A 21,868-nucleotide genomic window follows, 5' to 3' on the forward strand; every position below is an offset into this window, starting at 1 on the left:
GCCTTTGGTGCCTTTTAAAGTTTTTAAGCGCAAGGTAATGTCCGTTAGTTCAGAGTCACAATATAGTGGCTCTGGTTAGTTAGAACTGTTCAAGAAATTTAGGCGACCACCCCGTTGCGCTTTGTGGGCACATGGAGTCGCATGGTAGTGGATTTATTTTTGTCTCTGTCTCTTGTGCCTAACGCTAGATTTTTCAGTTTGGGTGAAATATGTGTTAACTCTTAATAATTCCAGTAAAAGCAAAGTGCAAATTTATTATTTGGAGTTTACGATCGCAAATTAACATAGCCAGCGTTGGGCGCGTGACTTCTGTGGTTACGTCAATGTCGGTTGCAAATCTCAAGAACACGCGTGAACTCTGAAGTCTGAACAGTTTCTCGGTTGATCTTTGCTTGACAACGTGAGGTTTTGTGTGACAATGTTCTAGTACTAAGATTGGTACAAACATCATTAAAAGTGTCATGTTTTAAACCCAGCATTTTTTCTAGACATTTTCTATCTCTTTGTTTATTTATTTCTATACAATGAGGAGCATAAGGGCGTTGTTTCTCTCTTCAAAATGCGTAAGGCACGAAACAGGCTGCCTTTTTGCCGTAAGAAAATGCCAATTCTCGCAGCTTGCTGATTCTAAGAACAATCAAAACGATAAACGTTATTTACAAAGACAAACAAGTATTTTGACTGTAAACAGAGGATTGAAGAACTCTAGACTTGATGACAGTTTCGATATTAAGTAAGTTATTGGATATGTTTTATATTTTTATAAGTTTTATAAAAAAAAACATGATTGATGTGTGAAGCTGCTCTGAAAACTTCACATTTAATCTGGTTTTCTTCAACTGATTAGTAAATTAACCCACTGGCTCTAAGATGATAAATTTTAAAAACCAGAGTGCTAAGTTAAATTTGCACCAAAAATGTTAACAATTGCTCGTACTTTGCAACATATTTTCATTCCTGCGCAACAATAGTCTAAAAATTCCCCAGAAATAATTATATGTGTTGCATATGGGGCAATACGATTCAAGTTTCTTACTCCAAAGAACCACATATGCTCATTGCAGTGACCTGGTTATCTTTATTATCTAGTAGCTTGTACATCCATGTCAGTAAAGCAGTTTTCTCATCCCAAATATCTGTGATGCAATTGAACACTGTGTAGATTAGGATCTCTCTATTTCTCGACTTTTTCATTTCTCGAGAATGCCGAGAGTCTCGAAATTGTTATTTAGGCCCATTTTTTAACAAAAACAAACAAAAAAAATCCGATTGTACGCTTTTTTGCTACTAGTAGCGATCATGAGTAGTGATTCGCTGGCAAACCAGCTAAAAACGTAGCGCCTGTTATAGATCTAATGCAACGAATCGTGACAACTGCCTGTGAAAGGTGAAAGTTTAGTGGCAACGCAGGTTAAAATTGCTGTTTTAAGAGCAAAGAAAAAAAGTAACATGCCCAGTGCACTCTAGGGGCGAATTGAAACGAAAAATACACATAATAACTGGTGACACATTTAGTTTTTGTTTAAGAAAAATGACGTAATTTTTCTTGAGAAATTTTGTATTTATGTCGAGAATCGAGACTCGAATTTTTCAAGATTTCTTGAGAATTTCTCGAGAAGGAACTCTAGTGTAGATGGACATAAGTTGGTAACTGGGAACAGCAGACACAGGTTTATTGCTTAACCTGCATAGCTCTTGGTAGAGAGCGTGAGTCGCGGAAAGACTATTGTCCCACTGCATGCCTACTTTTTTCCATTTAAAAATGTTTGATGACCGGTTGATTCAGTATGATGCCATCAATGGGCCTTGCCTACTGTGATGAACATTGTGTAAGTACAAAAACAAAAGTCATACATTGCGGCCTGCAGCTTTTTTGGGTCGGGTTATTTGGGCATTATGAAGGTTAACGTTTTTTTTAAAAAAGAGAAAACCTAAATCAAACTCATATGCTGTCAGTAAATATTCATTTCAGGAATTCCCCAACTAACTGTTGGACACCCTCTTTTTTGTATATCCACTCCTGATTTAGACCAATTAAAAGGAAGGAGTTTAACTCCTTGTTTTTATATTGTTGAACAGTGAATTGTTTGCTGATACACAACCCAATGACCGCTTTGAAAAGTATGGAGAAGACAGATATTCAAATTCATATGGAGGTGACAGGTATTCGAACTCCTATGGGGGTGACAGACATTCAAGAACAAGTACCTTTGGTGATGAAATGTTGTCAATGGATTTTGAAGATGGCCAACTTCCTGAAATCAACAAAAACATTTACACTGAACACCCAGATGTTACAGCTCGTGAAGAGGTATGGGAATATGAAAAAAGTTGTCATCATGGAAAATTTTGATGTTTTTTAAATGATGTTAACATTAGTTTTAGCATCTCCTGTCATGCAATTGGTAAGTAATATACCTTTAATTTCTTCATTAAACTGTGAATTAACGGAAACTGAAACAAAAACTTGTTTTACACTGTTGATAGTCTGGATCGGCTGTTTTAAATGTGCAGCAAAGGTTTATTCAACAAGACTGTTGTCATGTTTTTAGGCAGAAATCCAGTCTTTCCATCAACAGCACAATATAACAGTTGGTGGGCCTGTACCTCGACCTATATTTGACTTCAATGAAGTTAACTTGCCAGGTTAGTTTTTCATCCATTAAATCTGTGCCTAACTGTCATGTAGCTCAGGGGTCGGCAAACTTTTTTGCACATTTTTTTTTAGCAATGAAAACTAGGGATGGCCCGATAGTACTGTATCGGTGCCGATACCCGATGCTTCGAGCAGTATCGGTACTCGTCCGATACTTTAGCGGTATCGGTACAAGTACCGATACTTTTTTTGAGACTTTATCATGTGTAAAATTGAAAATGAAAGGAGGCAAAAAACAACAACCATCGGCTGTGATAAAATATTTATGGGACTACAACTAAAAAACGCGTTCGTTTTGGATTTAATGAAATAAGATGACCTAAATCGCTACAGCGACTTAACGCCGCAACACGTTTTTTAGCGTTGATTGCGAGCGAGCGTCAAAACGCACAAAGTTCATTGTAGACGTTTGTAAGCATAAGTTTCGAAACGGCAGGTGTTTAATTTGTATGGCCAAGTGTATTAGACATTCCTAGTGTTATCAGTGACAAATTATTTTCTATGCCGTTAGGTGAACTTTTAAATCCCAATTAAACTACCTGCGATTTTGCAATACAAAAGTTGGCGTTAAGAAATGACCCAAACGTCATATGTTTTGGGATTCCTTCACTGTTTTTGGGATATTAACAGACAATCCCATTCTCTGCCTAAAGCCTTGATCGTTAAATGTTTTTTGTTGTCAAAGTCGTAAAACATTAACGCCGGTAAGACGTTACAAACAATAGACGCCTGCAAGACGTTGCAAAGCGTGTAGCATAAACGTAATCACGTGATCAGATGCGTAACAACAAGTGCACCAATCGTTAGTTATGCCTCCAATGCACCACCGTCGTTAGGGCATCGTTAGCTCGCCAGCTGATTTGCCAAAGAGTCTTTACCAGACCTGGCCATTTTACGGCCTTAAGTGATTTATTAAACTGAGTGTGTTGTTAAATTAACTGTGATGGGAAAACACATTACAAATACATCAGTTTGAAAATGTTTTTGCTTGTTTGCAAAGTATCGGGTATCGGATCGCAGTACTTTTGGGGTAAAATATCGGGTATCGGTATCGGTTCAAAATATTGGTATCGGGCCAACCCTAATGAAAACGCTTACATTAGTTTATAATCCCCGGGATACATAAGCAAAATGTTTTAAAGAATTTAACTTGAAAAAGTATATGGGCTGTAACGAACTTCTCACAGACTGGCAGTTGCCGATCACTGATGTAGCTATTATAAGCACTTTGAAAAACCAAACATTGTATTTTCATTCTTTCTTGTGTGTTTAACACAAATCTGTTTATTACTTAATTTGTTAACTTCCTAATTATTAGGGAAAAGGCATCAAAAACTTCAGTGTAAATTATGCACAAAAGAGTGTTGAAAGTTTCTTGTAAAGCTTTATTCTGTTTTTAAGCATTATGTAGTTTAATAAGTTAATGATAAGTTTTTTTTGCATGTTCACATGATATACAGAGGATATGGTGAGAAAGTTATCACAAATGGACATTGATAAACCAACACCTATTCAGTCTATTAGTATCCCTGTCGCTCTAAGTGGAACAAATTTAGTAGGAATCGCACAAACTGGCTCAGGAAAAACTTTATCAGTAAGTGTGATTACTCTATTTATTGTTCGGTTTTGCAAATGCTAATCTTAACAACTGATTCGATGCTTTCAGTTCATTCTTCCAGCAATTCAACACATAAAAGCACAAACTGTCGCGTCACATGCCAATTTAACAGTAAAGGTAAGTGCTAAACAACATATCTGTCGTCATTTATTTAAATTATCGATTCCCAAAGTATATATTTCTACTTGCATACCACTAGGTTTTGTACAATGTCTGTATACAACCAATATCCTAAAAATCTACATGTTAACCACTCATAGATTAAAAAAATAGGTCTCACCATGACAGCTACCATTTTATAACAGTTCCCTATGTTGTGTCTTTAATATGTGTTAAATGTGAATAAAAGTGACTGTGGCACCAGAATGTGCAAAGCATAGACTAAGCTCAAGCTTGCATGTCACCTTATTAGCTTTCTTCTGGCACTAATTTGGGAACCACTGAAAGCAGTGGTCACACAATAACTGCATTTGTATTAATGGAGAAAGTGCTTCACTATTGTGATGTTCCACATACTTATCAGAAATGATCAACCACTGAGTTATATTTTCTTTAAAACTGAAAAATTTGTTGCCTAACTGTGGACACATTATTATGTCTTCTGGAGTATTTTTGCTCATTGTAAAATATTTTAAGTAGGTTTTGTGAACACCAAGCATTGCTAATGCTAATCTATTCATCTGATTTTTAATAATGGTTTGGCTCTGCTCTTGTCTGAAGAGCATGGTGTAATTTTATGTGTGACAATGCACGATTTTGTGCTGTTTAAAAGTTTGTGTACTACACATCTGAGCTGTATGATTAAGGCTGATTTTTTGTCTGTAGGCTTTGGTCTGTGTGCCGACCAGGGAGTTGGCAGTTCAATGTGCTCAGGTTGCCTCCAGTGTAGCTGGAAGAGGAACTAGTGTTGGTGTGGCTTATGGTGGAGCAAACAGACATCAACAGTACAATAATCTTGCCAGAAGTGAGGAGAAATTTCATGATGTATTTAAATTATGCAGGCTCATTTCTGACACAAAAAGCATTGCAGTAAAACAGTACTAAACCTGACCCTGGCTCTGCAAACATCAAGAGTAAATGTGTACTCGGCGGAAAAGTGTACAAACCTGAACGATGCAACCAAAAAAAGCGAAATTTTGTGTTTCCATCAATCCTGTATCTTTTATGTGGTATTTGATTAAAGTCAACTAGACATGGTATAAAACCTCAAAATTGAAATTTTATCACAGTTTCTCTTATAGTCAGTATTAACAAAAAAGGGCAAATTTGATCAATTGTATATACTTTAGAATTGTTGGTCCAGGTGTATTATTTGCCAAGAAAAAAATGGGTATTTGAATGAAAAAAAGCTTGGCAAATTGACCACATGATATAGTTTTGTCTGTGTTACCAAGGTACAGTTTTGTATGTATAGTTACATTAAGTTGAAAATTCTGTCCTGTTTTACAAAATAAGCTCTGCTCTTAAATTCAGGTTTTACATTGTCATTTTAGGAGGCTGTGACCTTTTAATCGCGACACCTGGAAGACTTATGGACTTTATAATGGCTAACTATATAAAGTTGGACCAATGCAGTTTTCTTGTTTTGGATGAAGCCGACCGAATGTTGGACATGGGTTTCGGACCACAAATAGAAAAGATTGTTGGCCAAATTCGGGTAGGCATGATTCCTATTTAGGCTGTCATGGAAGACTTCGGTTAAATGAATACCAGGCAATAGAATAACCCATTTAGTTGCAAAATGATTGTGTAACCATAACATATCACTTGTTTAGGTTATGCAATTAGGCAGATTTGTCTCCAGAATGAACACGAGTAGATTTTGTAATGTACATTAGTCCAATGAGACATTTACGTTTGTTTTAATAGGCACAGCCGCTCTAATTCAGTGGTTCCCAACCTTTTTTTAACGCGACCCAAATACTTACCAAAATTTAGTTTTGTGGTTTCTCGCGACCCATGGACATTCTATTTTAGTTGTATTTTTGTCTGTAAGTTAGGAAAGCTTTTTGAAAATTACTACGCCAGTTTAGCAAATCAATAACCTTATAACGAACAAACGCTGTTGTTTTTTACGACCAAACATTTCCATTTATTCCGAACTTGGAGCTGAATCGAAGCATTTTATAGCCAGACAACGCTCTACTGTGAGCTAACACATCACTTTATGACGTCACGAACAGTTTTAACCATTATCACGTCAAGTTATGATGAAATTATTATTGGGCAACAATTTAAAGCCCTGGGTAATATAAAAGTAACCTTACGAGGCGTCAGAAAGTAGATGCTGTAATTGTCACTAAAACAAGCGACCCAACAGAATGTTCAGGCGACCCAACTTTGGGTCGCGACCCATAGGTTGGGAACCACTGCTCTAATTGCTTGTCCATTGTAATTTTTAATTTTGTCATATAAATGTTTTTGTTTGTATTAAGTTTTTAAGCTTACAGTTTCCTTGCATCACAATAAATGCTTTTTCATGGCATGTCAGTTGTAACCCTGTTTTGTACCAAATTTTTAATTTCAGCTGATTATTTTTTGGTTTAGCCTGACAGACAAATGACAATGTGGAGTGCCACATGGCCACGGGAAATCCGGCAATTGGCAAACAAACATCTTAAATCACCTGAAGGAGTTGCCCACCTGAAAATCGGATCTTCAGACTTGACAGCAAATGCGAATGTGGAACAAAAGTTTTTTGTATGCAAAGCCACCAACAAGGTTGATGGGTAAGTTTGCCAATTACATAGTGTAAGATGAATATAATTTGCCAAACAATGGTATTTTACAAATTTAAATGCAAACTATCATTGGCTTATTTACAATTTTTTTGTGCACCAGCCATATGCACTGCAATCATTGATGTTTTGTAAAGGACAAAGTATGTTGAATTACAAAATAGTACTTATTATGGGTCCCCTTCCCTGAAGGGGACCCATATTGATTTTACTCAAATTGTTTGTTTGTTTTTTCTTCTCCCCAAAGTTTGTCCGACTTGTTTTTCCATCAAATCCTTGATGGATTTGCATGAAATTTACACAGATGGTAGATGTAGTTATGTAGATGTGCATCCCACTTTGTTTTTGTTGATAACCCCAGTATTTACCCCGCTAGCCCCCTAAAATGGGTATTTTTTCCCCAAAGTTTGTCCGACTTGTTTTTCCATCAAATGTTTGATGGATTTGGCTGAAATTTACACAGATGGTAGATGTAGTTATGTAGATGTGCATCCCACTTTGTTTTTGTTGATAACCCCAGTATTTACCCCGCTAGCCCCCTAAAATGGGTATTTTCCCCCGAAGTTTGTCAGACTCGTTTTTTTATCAAATCCTTGATGGATTTGGATGAAATTTACACAGATGGTAGATGTGCTTCCCACTTCGTTTTTGTTGATAACCCCAGTATTTACCCCGCTAGCCCCCTAAAATGGGTGAGTTTTTAAACAGTGTCAGAATTGGCTGAAATTTGGATAGCTTGTAGAGTATGCCATTTATAGATGTCGATTGGTGTGTTCAACCATGTAGCCCCATCATTTACCCCACAAGCCCCTAAAGTGTAAAACGTATTTGTATGTTACTGGGCACCACAAACGAAAGATTTCTGTTGCTCAATAGTGTTACAAGGGCAAGCAGTTGTATGTTACTCTTTTATGACTTTGTGGATTGCTTGGTGAACGTTAGTTAGGGGGTTGTTAACAGCCCTATGACATCTGAAACATTAACGGTTGTCGCTCAAAACACCTCTAGTGGTCGAAATTTTAAACATTGGCGGATTGGGCTGAAATTTTGCAGTACTATTGATTGAGTCATTGAGATTTTATATTTTTTTAGTTTGAGTGTCTGACCCCATTAGTTACCCCACTAGTCCCCTACAATGGGTCAGTTTTTTAAACAGTGTTGGGATTGGATAAAATTTGGGGTAGTATGTGGACTATGCTATTTGTAGGTTTCAGTTGATGTGTTTTACCTTTAGCCCCAACATTTACTCAACTAGCCCCCTAAAATAAATGAACTTTTAAAAAACATTCTAATTATATGAAATTTTGCAAAGTTTATTAAACATACTCAAATGTTATGTTTTTACATAGTATTATTATTTAAGCCCAGTGCCGATCACTGCGTTTACCTTACAACACCAAACTTTCACATGGTTATCTCTTGAAATGCATTATCTACAACTTTGCATGTGTGGGGACCCATGAGCTTCTGCTTGCAGAAACAACTAAGGTTATAAAAGATAGTGGATGGTATGGGACCCAATATAAAATAAGCATAGGAAATATATCAATGTTTTAAAATAGGTTATAGTGTATATGCAAGGGCAATATGTGCTAAGCCACCCTTCTAGTTTGTGCCAAAATTTGCCAAGCCCTTTTTTTATATTATACCTGTTGCAGGGTGCAATAGCAGATTCGTGAAATAATGGTTCCAGCCAGGTTTCATGTTAAATAAGTATCTTAAAAAGTACAGTCCCAGGAATACTTTGGGATCTTTAAAATTATGAAACCAATGAGTATAAAACGCTGTGAGCCCCATATATCTATTTTGATTCATACTTGACTTTTTTGCACACAGATTTTTGGAAATCTTTAAAGAAATGCATGATGAAGGTAAAATGCTAAAAACTTTAGTTTTTACCAACACCAGAGCCACAGCTGACTTCATAACTTCAAGACTGAGAAGGGTTCAAGTACATGCTATGTCCCACCATGGTAGAAACAACCAGGCAACTCGCGACCGCACCTTGGAAAGTATGAATATTTTATAAGGTTGCAAATTTAACTCAGATTGGGGCCAGTATCATTAAGGCTTAGTGCCAGCGTTATTCTTTTGGACAGGGCAAATTTTGAACTGTATACAAATTGTACGAAATTTGATTGTTCATAGAATGTATCACTTTGGACTATCAACTACTTGCTGCCCCCAAAATATCCAACTGTCACATTACAAAAGGCCAAAACAGTGGTGGGAATTTTTTGTGTGTACCAAATAAATTTCAAATCAAATTAAGATGTGCAACAAGCCTTTACACCAGGCGTGTCCAACACGTGGCACGCGTGCCAAAAGTGGCACGCAAAGCATTTGAAAATGGCACACAAGCTTTTGCAAATTCAGATGGTAAACAGTAGGATTTGTCACGCAATAAGCTTGTTTCTATGGATTCTTCTTGGCCTTTATTCTAACTTCAGTAAAGATTAATTATTATCAGTAGTAAAGTTACATACCCACTAATTAAACTGCTCTTTTTTGACAAAACTTAAGCTCCGTTGCAAACTATTTGTATCTTTTGTCGCAAAAACAGAATAAAATGTTTCTGGAGTAACATAAACAAGTTTCTCGCATTTGACGACATAATTTTTTTCTAACCATGTAATATGGTTTTACATATTGGCCAAATATACGGATTGAGCCCGTACCGTTAAGACGTTTAATACATGGTTTGAAAAAAGTACGAAACTTTGGCACGCGAGTATATTTTGAAACAAAAATTGGCACGGCGGTGTGTTCGAGTTGGACACCTCTGCTTTACACCATTGGATGCAAATATTCATGCATACAGGGTCTCAAAAAAGATTTGCCCTTCACCAGAAAAGGTCATGTGTTTGAAAATGACGCAAATTCGGTTGAATAAAAACATAAACTTCCGGTTCAGTGTTTTTCAACCTTATCTGAACAACGGAACACCAAACAAAATTTTATACTGATGCAGTAATGTAAACAAGCTCACAATTAACTGTTGAATTGTGCTTACGCAGCGACAGGCTGATGCAATTGCACTCTTACTTACTATTACTACACAATAATAATATGATTGAAGTAAATCGTGATGGAACATTCAAACTGGTTATAGTGGATAATCACTGTCATAAAAGAAAAACTATTTATGCCTATTGTTTTAAACCGGCGAGTTTTACCCGTTGAACTGTTCCAAATCATAGATTTCTTGAGAAAAACCAGTTCCCAGACTAATGGTTTGATTCCCTATATTTTCAGTGTTTAGAAGAGGAAGGACTTCTGTTGTTGTCGCTACCGACGTAGCAGCTCGCGGAATAGGTACGTAATAATTGTTTCTGTCCTAAAACTCGGAACTTGTGTATTATGAATTAACAGTCGCAAATTTTACTCAATGCTTCGTAACAGACGTTAAAGACATTGACGTAGTGGTAAACTACGACTGCCCGAAAAACTGCGTGGATTACATACATCGTATCGGCAGAACTGCCCGTGGAAACAACAAGGGAATATCGTATACGTTTTTAACTGAGGCAAGTACTAGACCAAAACCCAGTGTGGTGGGCCCAGGGCTATTTGACAGAGGTAGAACCGGCCAAAACCAGTTTCAAACTGGAATATTGCAGCAAAAAATCCACCGCAATGTTTTACCAAGGATTTTATCGTCCATTGGTTTTACTGTGATACAGTGCCTGTTTGTATTTTCAGTTATGAGATCCTCTTTAAATGTACCCTGACAAACCCCTTTCTCTCGATGTCACACCCCCTAATTCAGTGGTTCTCAACTCGTTTCGGGCTATGGACCACCGGCCCAGAAAAAACAATACCGTGGACCATTTCTTTTTGCAAGATTTAAGTACAGATAAGGGGCGAGATTAAAGTATCGATACGAAACAACCACTAGGGCTTGAAAAACAATTCTTTCAAACCAATTTTTAAGAAGTGAGATGAAATTATTAACACCTAACATTTTGATACTCTTTCAATATACAATGTGGAATCATATCTAGTGTGTGAACAAGTTTAGTGAACATCCTGTGGACCACTAAAAAAGTGTTCATGGACCACAAGTGGTCCATGGACCACCAGTTGAGAACCACTGCCCTAATTGATGCGTCTTAATAACGACTTCACCTTTGTTTAGGAGGACGGTGCGATTGCAGAGGACCTCATTGACGCCTTAAATACCATCGGACACTCGGTCGACCCTAAACTGGAACAGCTTCGCAACTGGCATAGACAATCAAGGCGTAATTCGCGGCCTCGATCACGATCACGTTATTGAAAAAAACGCCGTTGTTTTATTTTGTACATCGTTGGCTGTAATACAAAATGATTCCATGTTCGCACTACCACAGATATGTTTTCAGGCACCAGATAGCGTATACATACAGTAAACCTTGGTTAACCCGCAGACGTTTTGACAAAAAAATGGCCGGATTAGACGAAGATGCGGATTAACCGATGTCAATTAGTTCACCTTTCAAATCATTTGTAGCTCAAGTTTTGCTCGAATTATTCAAATATCCGCATAAGCCAATTCAGTTTAACCGAGTTTTACTGTAGTTCGTTTGCTCCTTAATCCAACCGGCGGCTCGTTTTTAAGCAAAGACTATAAAACACAAATTGTCCCACTCATAGTTACGCGATAGAGCCTCCTGCAGTCAATAACACATAGCCTACATTGCCTGACTTTTGGGGAACTTCAACGCGATTTTCATCGGCCGAATTGAATGAAACTTCTGGGATCCACTATTCGGCTAATCAAAATCGCATTCATGCTTTCCAGTTTGTAAAAATCATACAATAGATGTGTTTTTCCAATACCCGCTGTGTTATTTTGGACACAAAATCGCTTCATAAGGCTCTGTCACGTAACAATTGGTTTGACATCTTGGGTTTTAGATAGACTTTGGTTGTACGCAAACGCATAAAGGTCGTGTCTCTACGTATTGCTATGTAGAGGAATCCAGTAGCGTACCATTTTTTGTTCCATCTGCACTACAAACGTAATGTAGGCTACCCCCTCCGAGAAGGGCTTCACAAAAAACGGGTTTCTCTCCTCACGCACCACTGAAACATTTCTACCCTATAAACGTATATAGGCTATCATCAGGTCTCGCATCGTGAAGTCATTAAGGAATTGTTAATGGGTAGGCAGTACGCACATTAATGCAGGAGTACATCTGGTATTAACCAGTAAATGACATATTTGTAAGATAAATCCTAATTATATCAGTAATATGTAAACAAAAACATGAAGACATTTGACGGCCGTTGGTAAATTAAGGACGTGATGCGGCCGTCTTAGCGAAAAGTGCGCACCCCCGGCACCAACCAGAAAACATAAAATATTTTTTTCATGAAAACAAATTAATTTTGTTGGTAACATGTTTACTTAACTAATGGGCATATCAAAATTCACAGAAAACAATTAGAATTATCTGGATAATAATTTAACTCCGAAATTGCAGCGAAACAAATAACTCACCCTACTCTTCCCTACCAGCTAACTCAAAAAAGCTTACAAAAAACGTCTCTCCATAGCCTACGTCACCTGTAAAGTTACAGAAAACATTTTGGGGAGAAAAAGTCGTTGTAGGCTAAATTATGTTATGTTTGTAAAGAAATTAAAAAAACTTAAACTCACCCAAATGTTTCAATGATTTACACCGTGCCATGCAGCACTTGCAGAAAAACTACAGTGATGCTGGTACAGTTAATTTAAGTGTGATTGGCCATATGTGGTGCCTAAGGGCTAGGCTACTCTAAAATCTACTGACACAAACTCACACGTTTTCAAAGAGATCTTGTTTTAAATAATCCCGCGCACAAGTTTCGAGAGAATTAGTGCCGGTTGTCGCTAGAAAGGCGGGCGAAAGTTTAATTTACTTCGCGATCAGTGTCAGCCGGTTCTATCACAAACGTCATATTTTTCACCCGGTTTTGTTACGAAAACTCCACTGGCAGTAACCTGTAATGCTAACCGCTTGAATCTTGATCTCATAAAATGTCGTTAAACGGTTCAATAGAACCGGTGCGAACCGGCTGAATCCCACCGCTGGTCGAGATGATTTGTTTTAAGTTTGCACAAAACAATTTATGATACTTTATGTGTTTAATAGACAGCAGCAAAAAAGACATTCTGGACCTTTTTAAAATTGATTAGCAAAAAAACAAATTTAACATCACTTCTGGTTTGAAAGCTTTGTGCCAAACGTTGTTTACTGTTTGCACAAAAAAGGACACAATTAATGATGGGAGATTGGGATGAGGAAAATAGTAGTTTTCCTACTCCTGTAACTGCATTGTCAGATGAAAGACATTCAGGTAATGTGTTTATATTATACAAACTGAACCAAAGTAGCTTAAAGTAAGTATTTCCAGAATTTCCTGCTAGAATCAGGTTCGGAAGGGGTCATGAAAGAAGACCCAATGCACAAAGTTATGACAGGCAATTTGACACTGGTTACAGAGTACGAGAAGGTAAAACATGAGAATCACTACTTTGGCATGAAAATGATTTATTTTTTGCATTTTTGTTATTCTTACTGTTTTGATCAAATATTGTTTAGACCCAAAACATATGGTTGAGATGCAAGTCCATCCCCGTGATGTAGGAAGAATAATAGGTAACTGCAGTGTTACAGTACATTTTTAAGTACTGTTTTTAATTAACATCGTGTTTCTAGGAAAAGGTGGTTCAAAAATAAGAGAGATACAAGAAGCTTCAAGTGCCAGGATAAAGGTGCGCAACTAACAGTAACTTTAATTGCAACAAAATCAACCTTTTTAGGCCCTAAGCCACAAACTTTAAATTATGCAAACATTTAACCATGGATAACTAGTTGTACATGCTGCTTTTTTGTTAGTAGGTTAGTAGTGGTAAGATAGAAATGTACCTTACATATGTATGTTGATTTATTGATGAGTATATATATATCTATGTTTCATTTACCAAACCATTACTTTTACATGTGACTTATTTTTGCAAGGTACAAAAAGACAGTGAGGAATATAATTCTGTCCCTGTAATTATTTCCGGAGATCCAAGCACTTGTGCCAAGGCTAAAAAACTAATAGAAGATTTACTCAGTGATTCCTTCCACACAAAACATCAGTTTAGTAAGAACCTCTAATAGAGATGAATCTGGTTAATTAGAATTTTTGTAGATTGTGCAATGAAACTGACACTTATATCAAACAACTATGGTGTGGATTCATGATCCAAATGCAATTAACATATTATGTGACTAAGTAGCATGCGATTAACTGGATTCTTTTGAAGTGTTGATTTACGATTCAAATACAATTAAACCTATTATGTGACAAAGTAGCATGCGATTAACTGATTTCTTTTTTAGTTCACAAACATGCTTGTAAAGAAACGATAAAAATATGATATTTCTTACCTAGATATGATATATCTTGTAATTTTTTGTATAATTATATTTAAAGAAAATGAGGATCAAAAACAAACCGTTCCAGTAACTAATGAGTAAGTACAATATATTGGCGTGATATTTAAACTATTGGGGCATGGCTGCCAGACATTTTTTCTGTATTTTTTACAGTGGATTTATTGACTGGACAAGTGTTAACACCCAATGCAAGGAACAATCTATTGCTCGATGGGCCGACCTGCCTGCTGTTGTCAAAAACTTTTACATTGAAGACGATTATGTGACCGATATGACTACAAAAGAAGTAAACAAATGGAGGTATGTTGGTATTGCATACCTGACAAACATAACCAGAATACGAATTACAGTACTTTGCTATCAATGTTTAGATTTACAGGCAAATCAGTTTTTAAACTATTTTAAGAAACCCACAGCCAGTAGTTTTAGGGTTTTAATGACTTTCACCAAGTTAACTCAAAACTACTAAATTCAAATATTTTTTAATCATTGGTTTTAGATTTGAGAACTTCAATGTGGCTGTAACTGATCTATCAGGACAAAACCGGAGAATAATAAATCCTGTTCAGACATTTGAGCATGCTTTTGCTCATTATCCTGATGCTCTTGCTGAAATTTACAAACAAGGATTTACTAAACCATCCCCTATTCAAGTATAGCATGGCTCGCTGTTACATATTTCAATCACTTTAAACAGTGCAATGTATACCTAAGTGCTTATCAGTGTATTTTTGTAGGCACAAATGTGGCCTATTGCACTCAGTGGATTTGATGTAATAGGAATTGCTCAAACAGGAACAGGGAAAACACTAGGTTTTCTTTTGCCAGCTTTTATACACATTGACCTTCAACCAACGTGAATATCTATTTTGGGTGAATGATGCATTTGATCAAACTGACATGGGCTGTTTTACTGTACAGGCCAAGAGCCGAAAGGGAGGGCCCAAGCGCAATTGTATTGACTCCAACAAGGGAGTTAGCACTACAGATAGAGCAAGAAGTAAAGAAATACACATACCGTGGTATTCGATGGTAAGCTGTTTCTTAAAAAAATTTTAGGTCAATATGTTTTGGAAAATTAGAAATTATCACAAATCTACAGACACTCAACTCAATTCAGATCCGAAAAATGGCAAAATTTTTATTTTTGTTCAATAAAACATAATCAAGTGAAGACAGATCCATCAATCACCACCCTGTAGCGCAGGCTGATTCCTGTAGTGTGTTATTAACTTATTACATTTTTACTCACTATGTACGCTATACTATTTATGAGTAATAAAACACACGAATGCACATAATCCTTAATAAAAACATTTACACTCAATTTCCTAATTTTTTGAAACCTCGATTTTTCCAGTGTTTGTGTATATGGTGGAGGAGATAGAAGAAATCAGATAAAGGCAGTTATGAGTGGTGTTGAAGTTATAGTGGCAACTCCCGGTCGGTTCAATGATCTACTTGCATGCAACGTTATCTGTCTCAGAAGTGTCACATTTCTGGTATGGTAGACGTTTGTTTCTCTAGGATGCATAAAAACTCTGCTGTCAAATGATAGCAATTATTATTCGATATACACCGTGTAATGTTCTAAATTTTTGTCAACTTAAATGCAACTTGGTCGTCTAGCATTGTGTAATTTATTATAACCCGTCATCATAATACGCCAGGCCCATTGAAATAGCTATACCGAATCAGCCGGTCACCAAGTATTCTCACATGGCAAGGGTAACAACTGAGCTACACAGGCTCAGCGGTGAGCCCGTCGAAAGTCACAAATTATACCCGAGTATTGTATTAATACACCTACACACATGTATTTTTGATAAGGTTCTTGATGAGGCTGACAGAATGCTTGATATGGGTTTCGAACCGCAAATCATGAAAATTCTGCTCGACGTCCGCCCTGACCGACAGACCCTGATGACGTCAGCCACCTGGCCTAGCGGGGTTAGAAGACTGGCGCAAAGTTACATGAAGGATCCTTTCCAAATCAACGTTGGATCTCTTGACCTAGCCGTAAAAGACACAACTTTCAATAACACAACTTCTTGTAGGCCTATACAGTTTGTACTTTTTTATAGGCGACACACACCGTACAACAAATCATAGAGATTATTCCAGAAGAAGACAAACGACACTGGCTACTTGAATTCTTTAAAACTATGGAGCCAGAGGACAAGGCCTTGGTATTTGTCGGCAAAAAAATCGTGTATGTAACATTAGTTTTAGCCTTAAACGCAAGTAAAGTGTTTTGGGTTTTGATTCATTCCACACCTTTGCAGATGCGATGACCTGTCGTCTGATTTGTGCCTGCGGAACATACTTTGCCAGTCGATACATGGCGGTAGAGAGCAATATGATCGGGAACAAGCGTTGGACGATTTCAAAACAGGTTGACTTTTTCTAAATATGGTTACATATTAAACTGTGGGATTACAAACAAATCTGTATCCCCAAGTCAAGTTATTCAACCAGCAATGTGGAAGTTTTGCTTGTTGACCTTAATTTGAATAAAACACGACAGTTTGTTTCTAATAAAGGCAGACTTTTAGTAACTCCAACCGTTCGTTGCATTTGTATCGTGCCTGGCAGCATCAGCTTATATACACTTGACTAAGGATGTATGCATGTTTGGTGTGTTGTATTAACAGGTTTTTTTTGTGGTTTGTAGCCGGTGTTTAAAAAACTAAATCCCGTTCTGCTATATAACTCACTTTCAGGCGCCGTGAGGATTCTTATCGCCACTGACGTTGCATCACGTGGTCTGGACGTCAAAGATGTTACTCACGTGATCAATTTCGATTTTCCCCGCAACACTGAAGAATATGTACATAGGGTTGGTCGGACAGGTGTGTTTCACTGGAACTGTAATAGGTTTAAAATGTGACTGACTTTTTATCATTTACTTAGGCAGAGCTGGAAGGACTGGTATTTCAATTTCGTTAGTGACAAGAAGTGATTGGCGTTCAGCTAAGGAACTAATCGCAATCTTGGAAGAAGCTATGCAGGTATTTTTATGGGTCTCCTTTCTTAAAGGGTTCCAAGCGTTTGGTCAAGAAAGAGTGCTTTAGACTTTATCACACATTAGTGTTAACTTTTCAACGTTGATCTCCCCATAGTTTGACGTGGGATGACCCAGCCGTTCACTCACAGGCTTCCTAAACACGCAATTTGGAAAACAGCTATAGCCAGGGTTGCCACGACGTCCTTATTTGTAAGATTTGTCCTTATTTTGAAGGGCAATGTCTTAGAAAAGTTATTGTCCTTATATTTCTAAGAATAATCCTTTTTTTGTCTTGAGTCCCAATTTTCTTTTATTTACAACAATTGCAAGGAACAGACTTAGTGAAATGACAGTCAAATCAATTTTTACGGTTGTCCTTATTTTTGGGTCCATATCGATGGCAACCCTGGCTATAGCAAAGTCATGAATTGAAACGTTGTCTATGCATAACTAAGATAAACATATTTGTAATGCTGAAATCAATCAGCCCGAAAGCGTTTATACAGACCAGCGATCACAGCATACTCATATATATATACATACGTAAAACGGATTCCATTCGGTTTCCCAATTTCTGTTGTATGATAAGCGAGTTGACAATTCTATCTTTCAGGATGTTCCCATAGAGCTGTACGAAATGTCTGAACGATTTGAAGCAATGAAAATTCGAAGAGATGCTGAACGTTCAAGTGGTCGTGGCGGTGGTGGTGGTAGGGGTCGCTTCAGAGGCGGAGGGAGACGTGGATTTGGAAACTCTCGCTGTCGAAATGAGTTTTAAAGAAACTTCTCACATGTTTAACGGAAATAATGCTTCTGTGGCTTTCTGTGATGATCGTGCAACAAATTTGCGACAGTTCCTGTTTTCGTAACTTGTTTTCCTTCTCGATTTCTTTCAACAACTACTGAAATACAACCAATAAACATCAGAAGTTATTTTTTTAGTAACCTAGCAAGTGGCATTGTTTGGATTATATGATGTCATAGTGGTCATTGTGAAATGAAGACAATGGCATGTTACAGTAACCTGAATAGTTTTGCCTGTCAGTGCTGTTAAAAAAGCAAGTTATTAGGAAACGTTTTGGTTTTAGGGCAGAAACGAGTATTTTTTTTACTTTATTGCTTTATCTGTGTAGGCGTCCAAAGGCTATGGCAAAAAGAGAGATTTAAAGAACAAAAAATGGCGAACAATGTCAGCGATGTTGAATCAGCAACTACAGCAGTTCGTTTGCGAGAAAACCGATTCTCAGGTGATAAAAAGCCAAAAAAAGAGACAAAAGAAAAGAATGTGGATAAACTACAAAAGATCAAACATAAAGCGGCATCAGAAAAGGCCTACAGGGACGGACAGTCCGAATCACGCAAAAGAAGACTGCACAAACCTAAAATGGCCGCAAAGGGTGGAATTTCTAGCCTGGACAAGGCAGCTACAATTAATAAGATTATCGCCCAGGCTGACGGACTGCGAAAACGCAAAACACCGCGCCGTGAAGAAAAGCGGACCCTAGACAAACGACGAAAAGCACTTAAAAGTGACAAAGAGATAAAAAGCATCCTGGAGGTATTGGGACCAATTTACCGTCGAAGAATATTTATTGAACAACTTAAATCGAGATGGTACCTTATAGCTGCGCCTGTGGTGTTAGTAATAATACTAGCAGTGGTCATAGGCGTAATCATCGTTCCAATACTAACTGCAGTACCAGAAACGATTACCGCTCCTGTTCCAGTGAAAGGGTTATGGAAAGTTTATGAGTTAAGAGGTAAGATATTGTACAGCAGTGGCTCTCAGCCAAGGCTAAATTTGACATGCATTTTTGCGGTAACCACCATCAGGCATCAGCAGATAAAATATTTAGTTTTTAAAATAAGTTTGTTGAAACTATGGGGTAAATTTGCTTTGGTAGGCTGACATTTAGATATTTTGATCAAAAACTATGTTGTACAAAATATTTTGAAAAACTCAAACCTAAGGTTTTGTTAAATTGTGTCTCTCCTCCGTGGTAGAATCAGTTTTTAGGGACGGTCCCAGAATGGCATTCCTTTTATTTAACTTATTTTAACGTGAAATTACAACCTAGGGACTGCTACATCCTACAGCAGTGGTTGAGGTTCCCAACGTTTTTTGTCATGTGCACCCCTTTAGTCGATATTCAAATGTAATTTCCCCCCTACAAATTTAGTTTGCTAAAATATCGTTCAAATTATTGCTGCCTTAAATCGAATTTACGAGAACTTTCTTTTTCTCAGCTTATATATGGAAAATGCAGCAATAACACAAAGCACAGACCACTAGTAAGAGATTAATATTGTGACACAAATTCCCCCCTACAAATTACAAAATTCCTCCTTAGTGGGGAATTCCCCCCTGGTTGGGAACCACTGTCCTATAGGCAGGGTTGCCATCGACTTGAAACCAAAAATAAGGACAACCGAAAAATTACATTTTCATACGAAACAAAACAAACGTTTTTGAACAAATCTTTGCATTTTACGAGCCGTGGCATATCATATGCAATATTTTGGCAGAAACAATCAGTTTCAGTCACTTCTTGTTCGTAGAAAATACTTCGTGCATCGCACAACAGCTCAGGTCTAGGTTTACTTTCATTTGTAGCAGAAATTTTACCGGTAATTGTTGAAAATAACACAAAAGAAGGAATCAGGTCAAAAATAAGGACAATTCTTAGAAATAAGGACAATAAACTTTTCTAAGACATGGTCTTTCAAAATAAGGACAAATCTTAGAAATAAGGACGGTATGGCAACCCTGCCTATAGGTATGCGCGATAAGCAGAGGAACCCATAAACGTGTTTATGTGAAAACATCCCTTCACGACAGCTTCATTAGTGTTTACAACAAACACGTTTTTTGGTAGGTCACGATTTAAAGGAAATTGCGAAAAATTGGGGAACCAAAGAAACCGAAGAATGGGTCAAAAACACTCTGATCGACAAGATGATGCCAATATACGATCCCTTGAACTATCCAATTCTGAATGTCACAGTCCTTAAACTGCAACTGCAAAGTAATCCAGATCCTCGAATGCAGGTATGCAAAGCATGCAATAACACAGTGCTTCCCAAACTTTTTTGACATGACTAAAAAAATTCTAAAAATCTCTTTGTTGATTTCCCGCAACCCATGGATACCATTATTTAGTATTTTAGTCGGATTTATTTCTGTTGAACGCGAAAGCTTTGTGAAAATTTAGTTTTTTGCAAAAATTATCGTGGCAGTTTTAAATTACCCTCGCATTTTTTAACCAAACTTACCGATTTTGTCATTTTGTGACGTCATATATTATGGCATACCAAAAAAATAATGTGATTGTTGCATCACATTTTCCCATAGTTGCGTCATTGTGCGATAATATTTTCAAACATGTTTTGCACTTTGCTGTATTGTAGTTTTGCTCGAATATTGCGGCACTTCAGTTACTTTGAAGTTTTTCTTGACCCTCAAATAAAGTTCCCCTGATGTAGATGAAACCTAATTGCACAATATTTGTGGTATCTTTACAGAATCGTGGAAGATCTTCAGAAGGATCATGGGTTCTGCTTGAACACCTTATTCACTTCAGCGCCCACGAGAATGTTCAAATCGATTTGGTAGACATGATGAAAACAACGCGACGCAACCTCATAGCCAGCGTAGATTGGCGGGTCGATCCCTCCGTTATAATCATGGAACAAGGCGAAATACTCGTAAGGTCATCGTCAGTCAAAGACTTTTTGAATCAAAACATACCGCCAGTGAATGCGAAAAACCTTCGTTTACCGCGATCCCGAATGGCAGTGACTGAACCTGAGTACGAAAACCTCTGCGACCCGATTTTCATACCTCTTCTTACAAAGGTTTTGCCGTACAACTGCACGTTCATTAACAGTCAGTTTCCGCCTGGTACGAAGTGTGAGTTCACATGCCCGCCTGAGTATGTTTTACTTGGTAGCTCAGTGCGCGAGTGCTTGCCAAGCGGAGTTTGGGAAGGTCATAATCCACGATGCTCAAAGCCGTGCAAACCGCTGCCTGAGCATCTTAATGGGCACGTTGAGCCACCTGAGTGTCTAACTAACGATTCTGTGACAGAAGACACCCGATGCACTTACTTATGCAACGAACATTTCTCACTGACACGACACGTTATCCCTGTGTGCAAGACAGATGGTTCTTGGAGCTCACAGCCACCGTTGTGCAAGCGCCAGTGTCCGGCCATTAGAATCCCAGATAATCTGGCGGTAGCTCCGGCCTCATGTCCATTCAAACCGTCCCTAGAAGGCACCGTGTGTGTTTTTTCATGCGAAGAGAGCACCGTTCTTTATGGAGAAACTTCGATATCGTGCGATAGCGATGGAAGGTAAGCCGATAATGTTATCAAAAAATCTCTATTTTTTATAACCTTTACTGCAAATTGAACGTAATTATAAGCTGCTTGA

At 37.6% G+C, this 21,868-nt stretch overlaps 3 protein-coding genes across 3 annotated transcripts; all 3 read left to right on the top strand.

Moving 5' to 3' along the window:
• The first annotated feature begins 448 nt into the window (after positions 1-448).
• On the top strand, positions 449-11,355 carry LOC145229520 (uncharacterized). The gene is made up of 12 exons (XM_080094876.1): positions 449-733; positions 2,080-2,311; positions 2,553-2,646; positions 4,117-4,250; positions 4,323-4,391; positions 5,100-5,238; positions 5,768-5,931; positions 6,822-7,003; positions 8,849-9,024; positions 10,268-10,327; positions 10,415-10,539; positions 11,151-11,355. The coding sequence occupies exons 1-12, from the start codon at positions 525-527 to the stop codon at positions 11,289-11,291; spliced, it is 1,725 nt and encodes a 574-aa protein (XP_079951002.1). The 5' UTR covers positions 449-524; the 3' UTR covers positions 11,292-11,355.
• A 1,756-nt stretch (positions 11,356-13,111) lies between these two features.
• On the top strand, positions 13,112-18,367 carry LOC145228463 (putative ATP-dependent RNA helicase DDX43). The gene is made up of 17 exons (XM_080093517.1): positions 13,112-13,336; positions 13,394-13,492; positions 13,582-13,638; positions 13,699-13,754; positions 14,002-14,131; positions 14,465-14,504; positions 14,581-14,727; positions 14,927-15,080; positions 15,165-15,283; positions 15,349-15,459; positions 15,788-15,929; positions 16,258-16,446; positions 16,512-16,639; positions 16,713-16,822; positions 17,151-17,279; positions 17,341-17,438; positions 18,048-18,367. The coding sequence occupies exons 1-17, from the start codon at positions 13,261-13,263 to the stop codon at positions 18,210-18,212; spliced, it is 1,950 nt and encodes a 649-aa protein (XP_079949643.1). The 5' UTR covers positions 13,112-13,260; the 3' UTR covers positions 18,213-18,367.
• A 244-nt stretch (positions 18,368-18,611) lies between these two features.
• On the top strand, positions 18,612-21,793 carry LOC145228181 (uncharacterized). The gene is made up of 3 exons (XM_080093181.1): positions 18,612-19,194; positions 20,311-20,483; positions 20,957-21,793. The coding sequence occupies exons 1-3, from the start codon at positions 18,612-18,614 to the stop codon at positions 21,791-21,793; spliced, it is 1,593 nt and encodes a 530-aa protein (XP_079949307.1).
• Positions 21,794-21,868: the final 75 nt, after the last annotated feature.

Source organism: Phallusia mammillata, chromosome 5 (genome assembly GCF_965637545.1).
Source record: "Phallusia mammillata chromosome 5, kaPhaMamm4.hap1.1, whole genome shotgun sequence".
NCBI lineage: Eukaryota > Metazoa > Chordata > Ascidiacea > Phlebobranchia > Ascidiidae > Phallusia > Phallusia mammillata.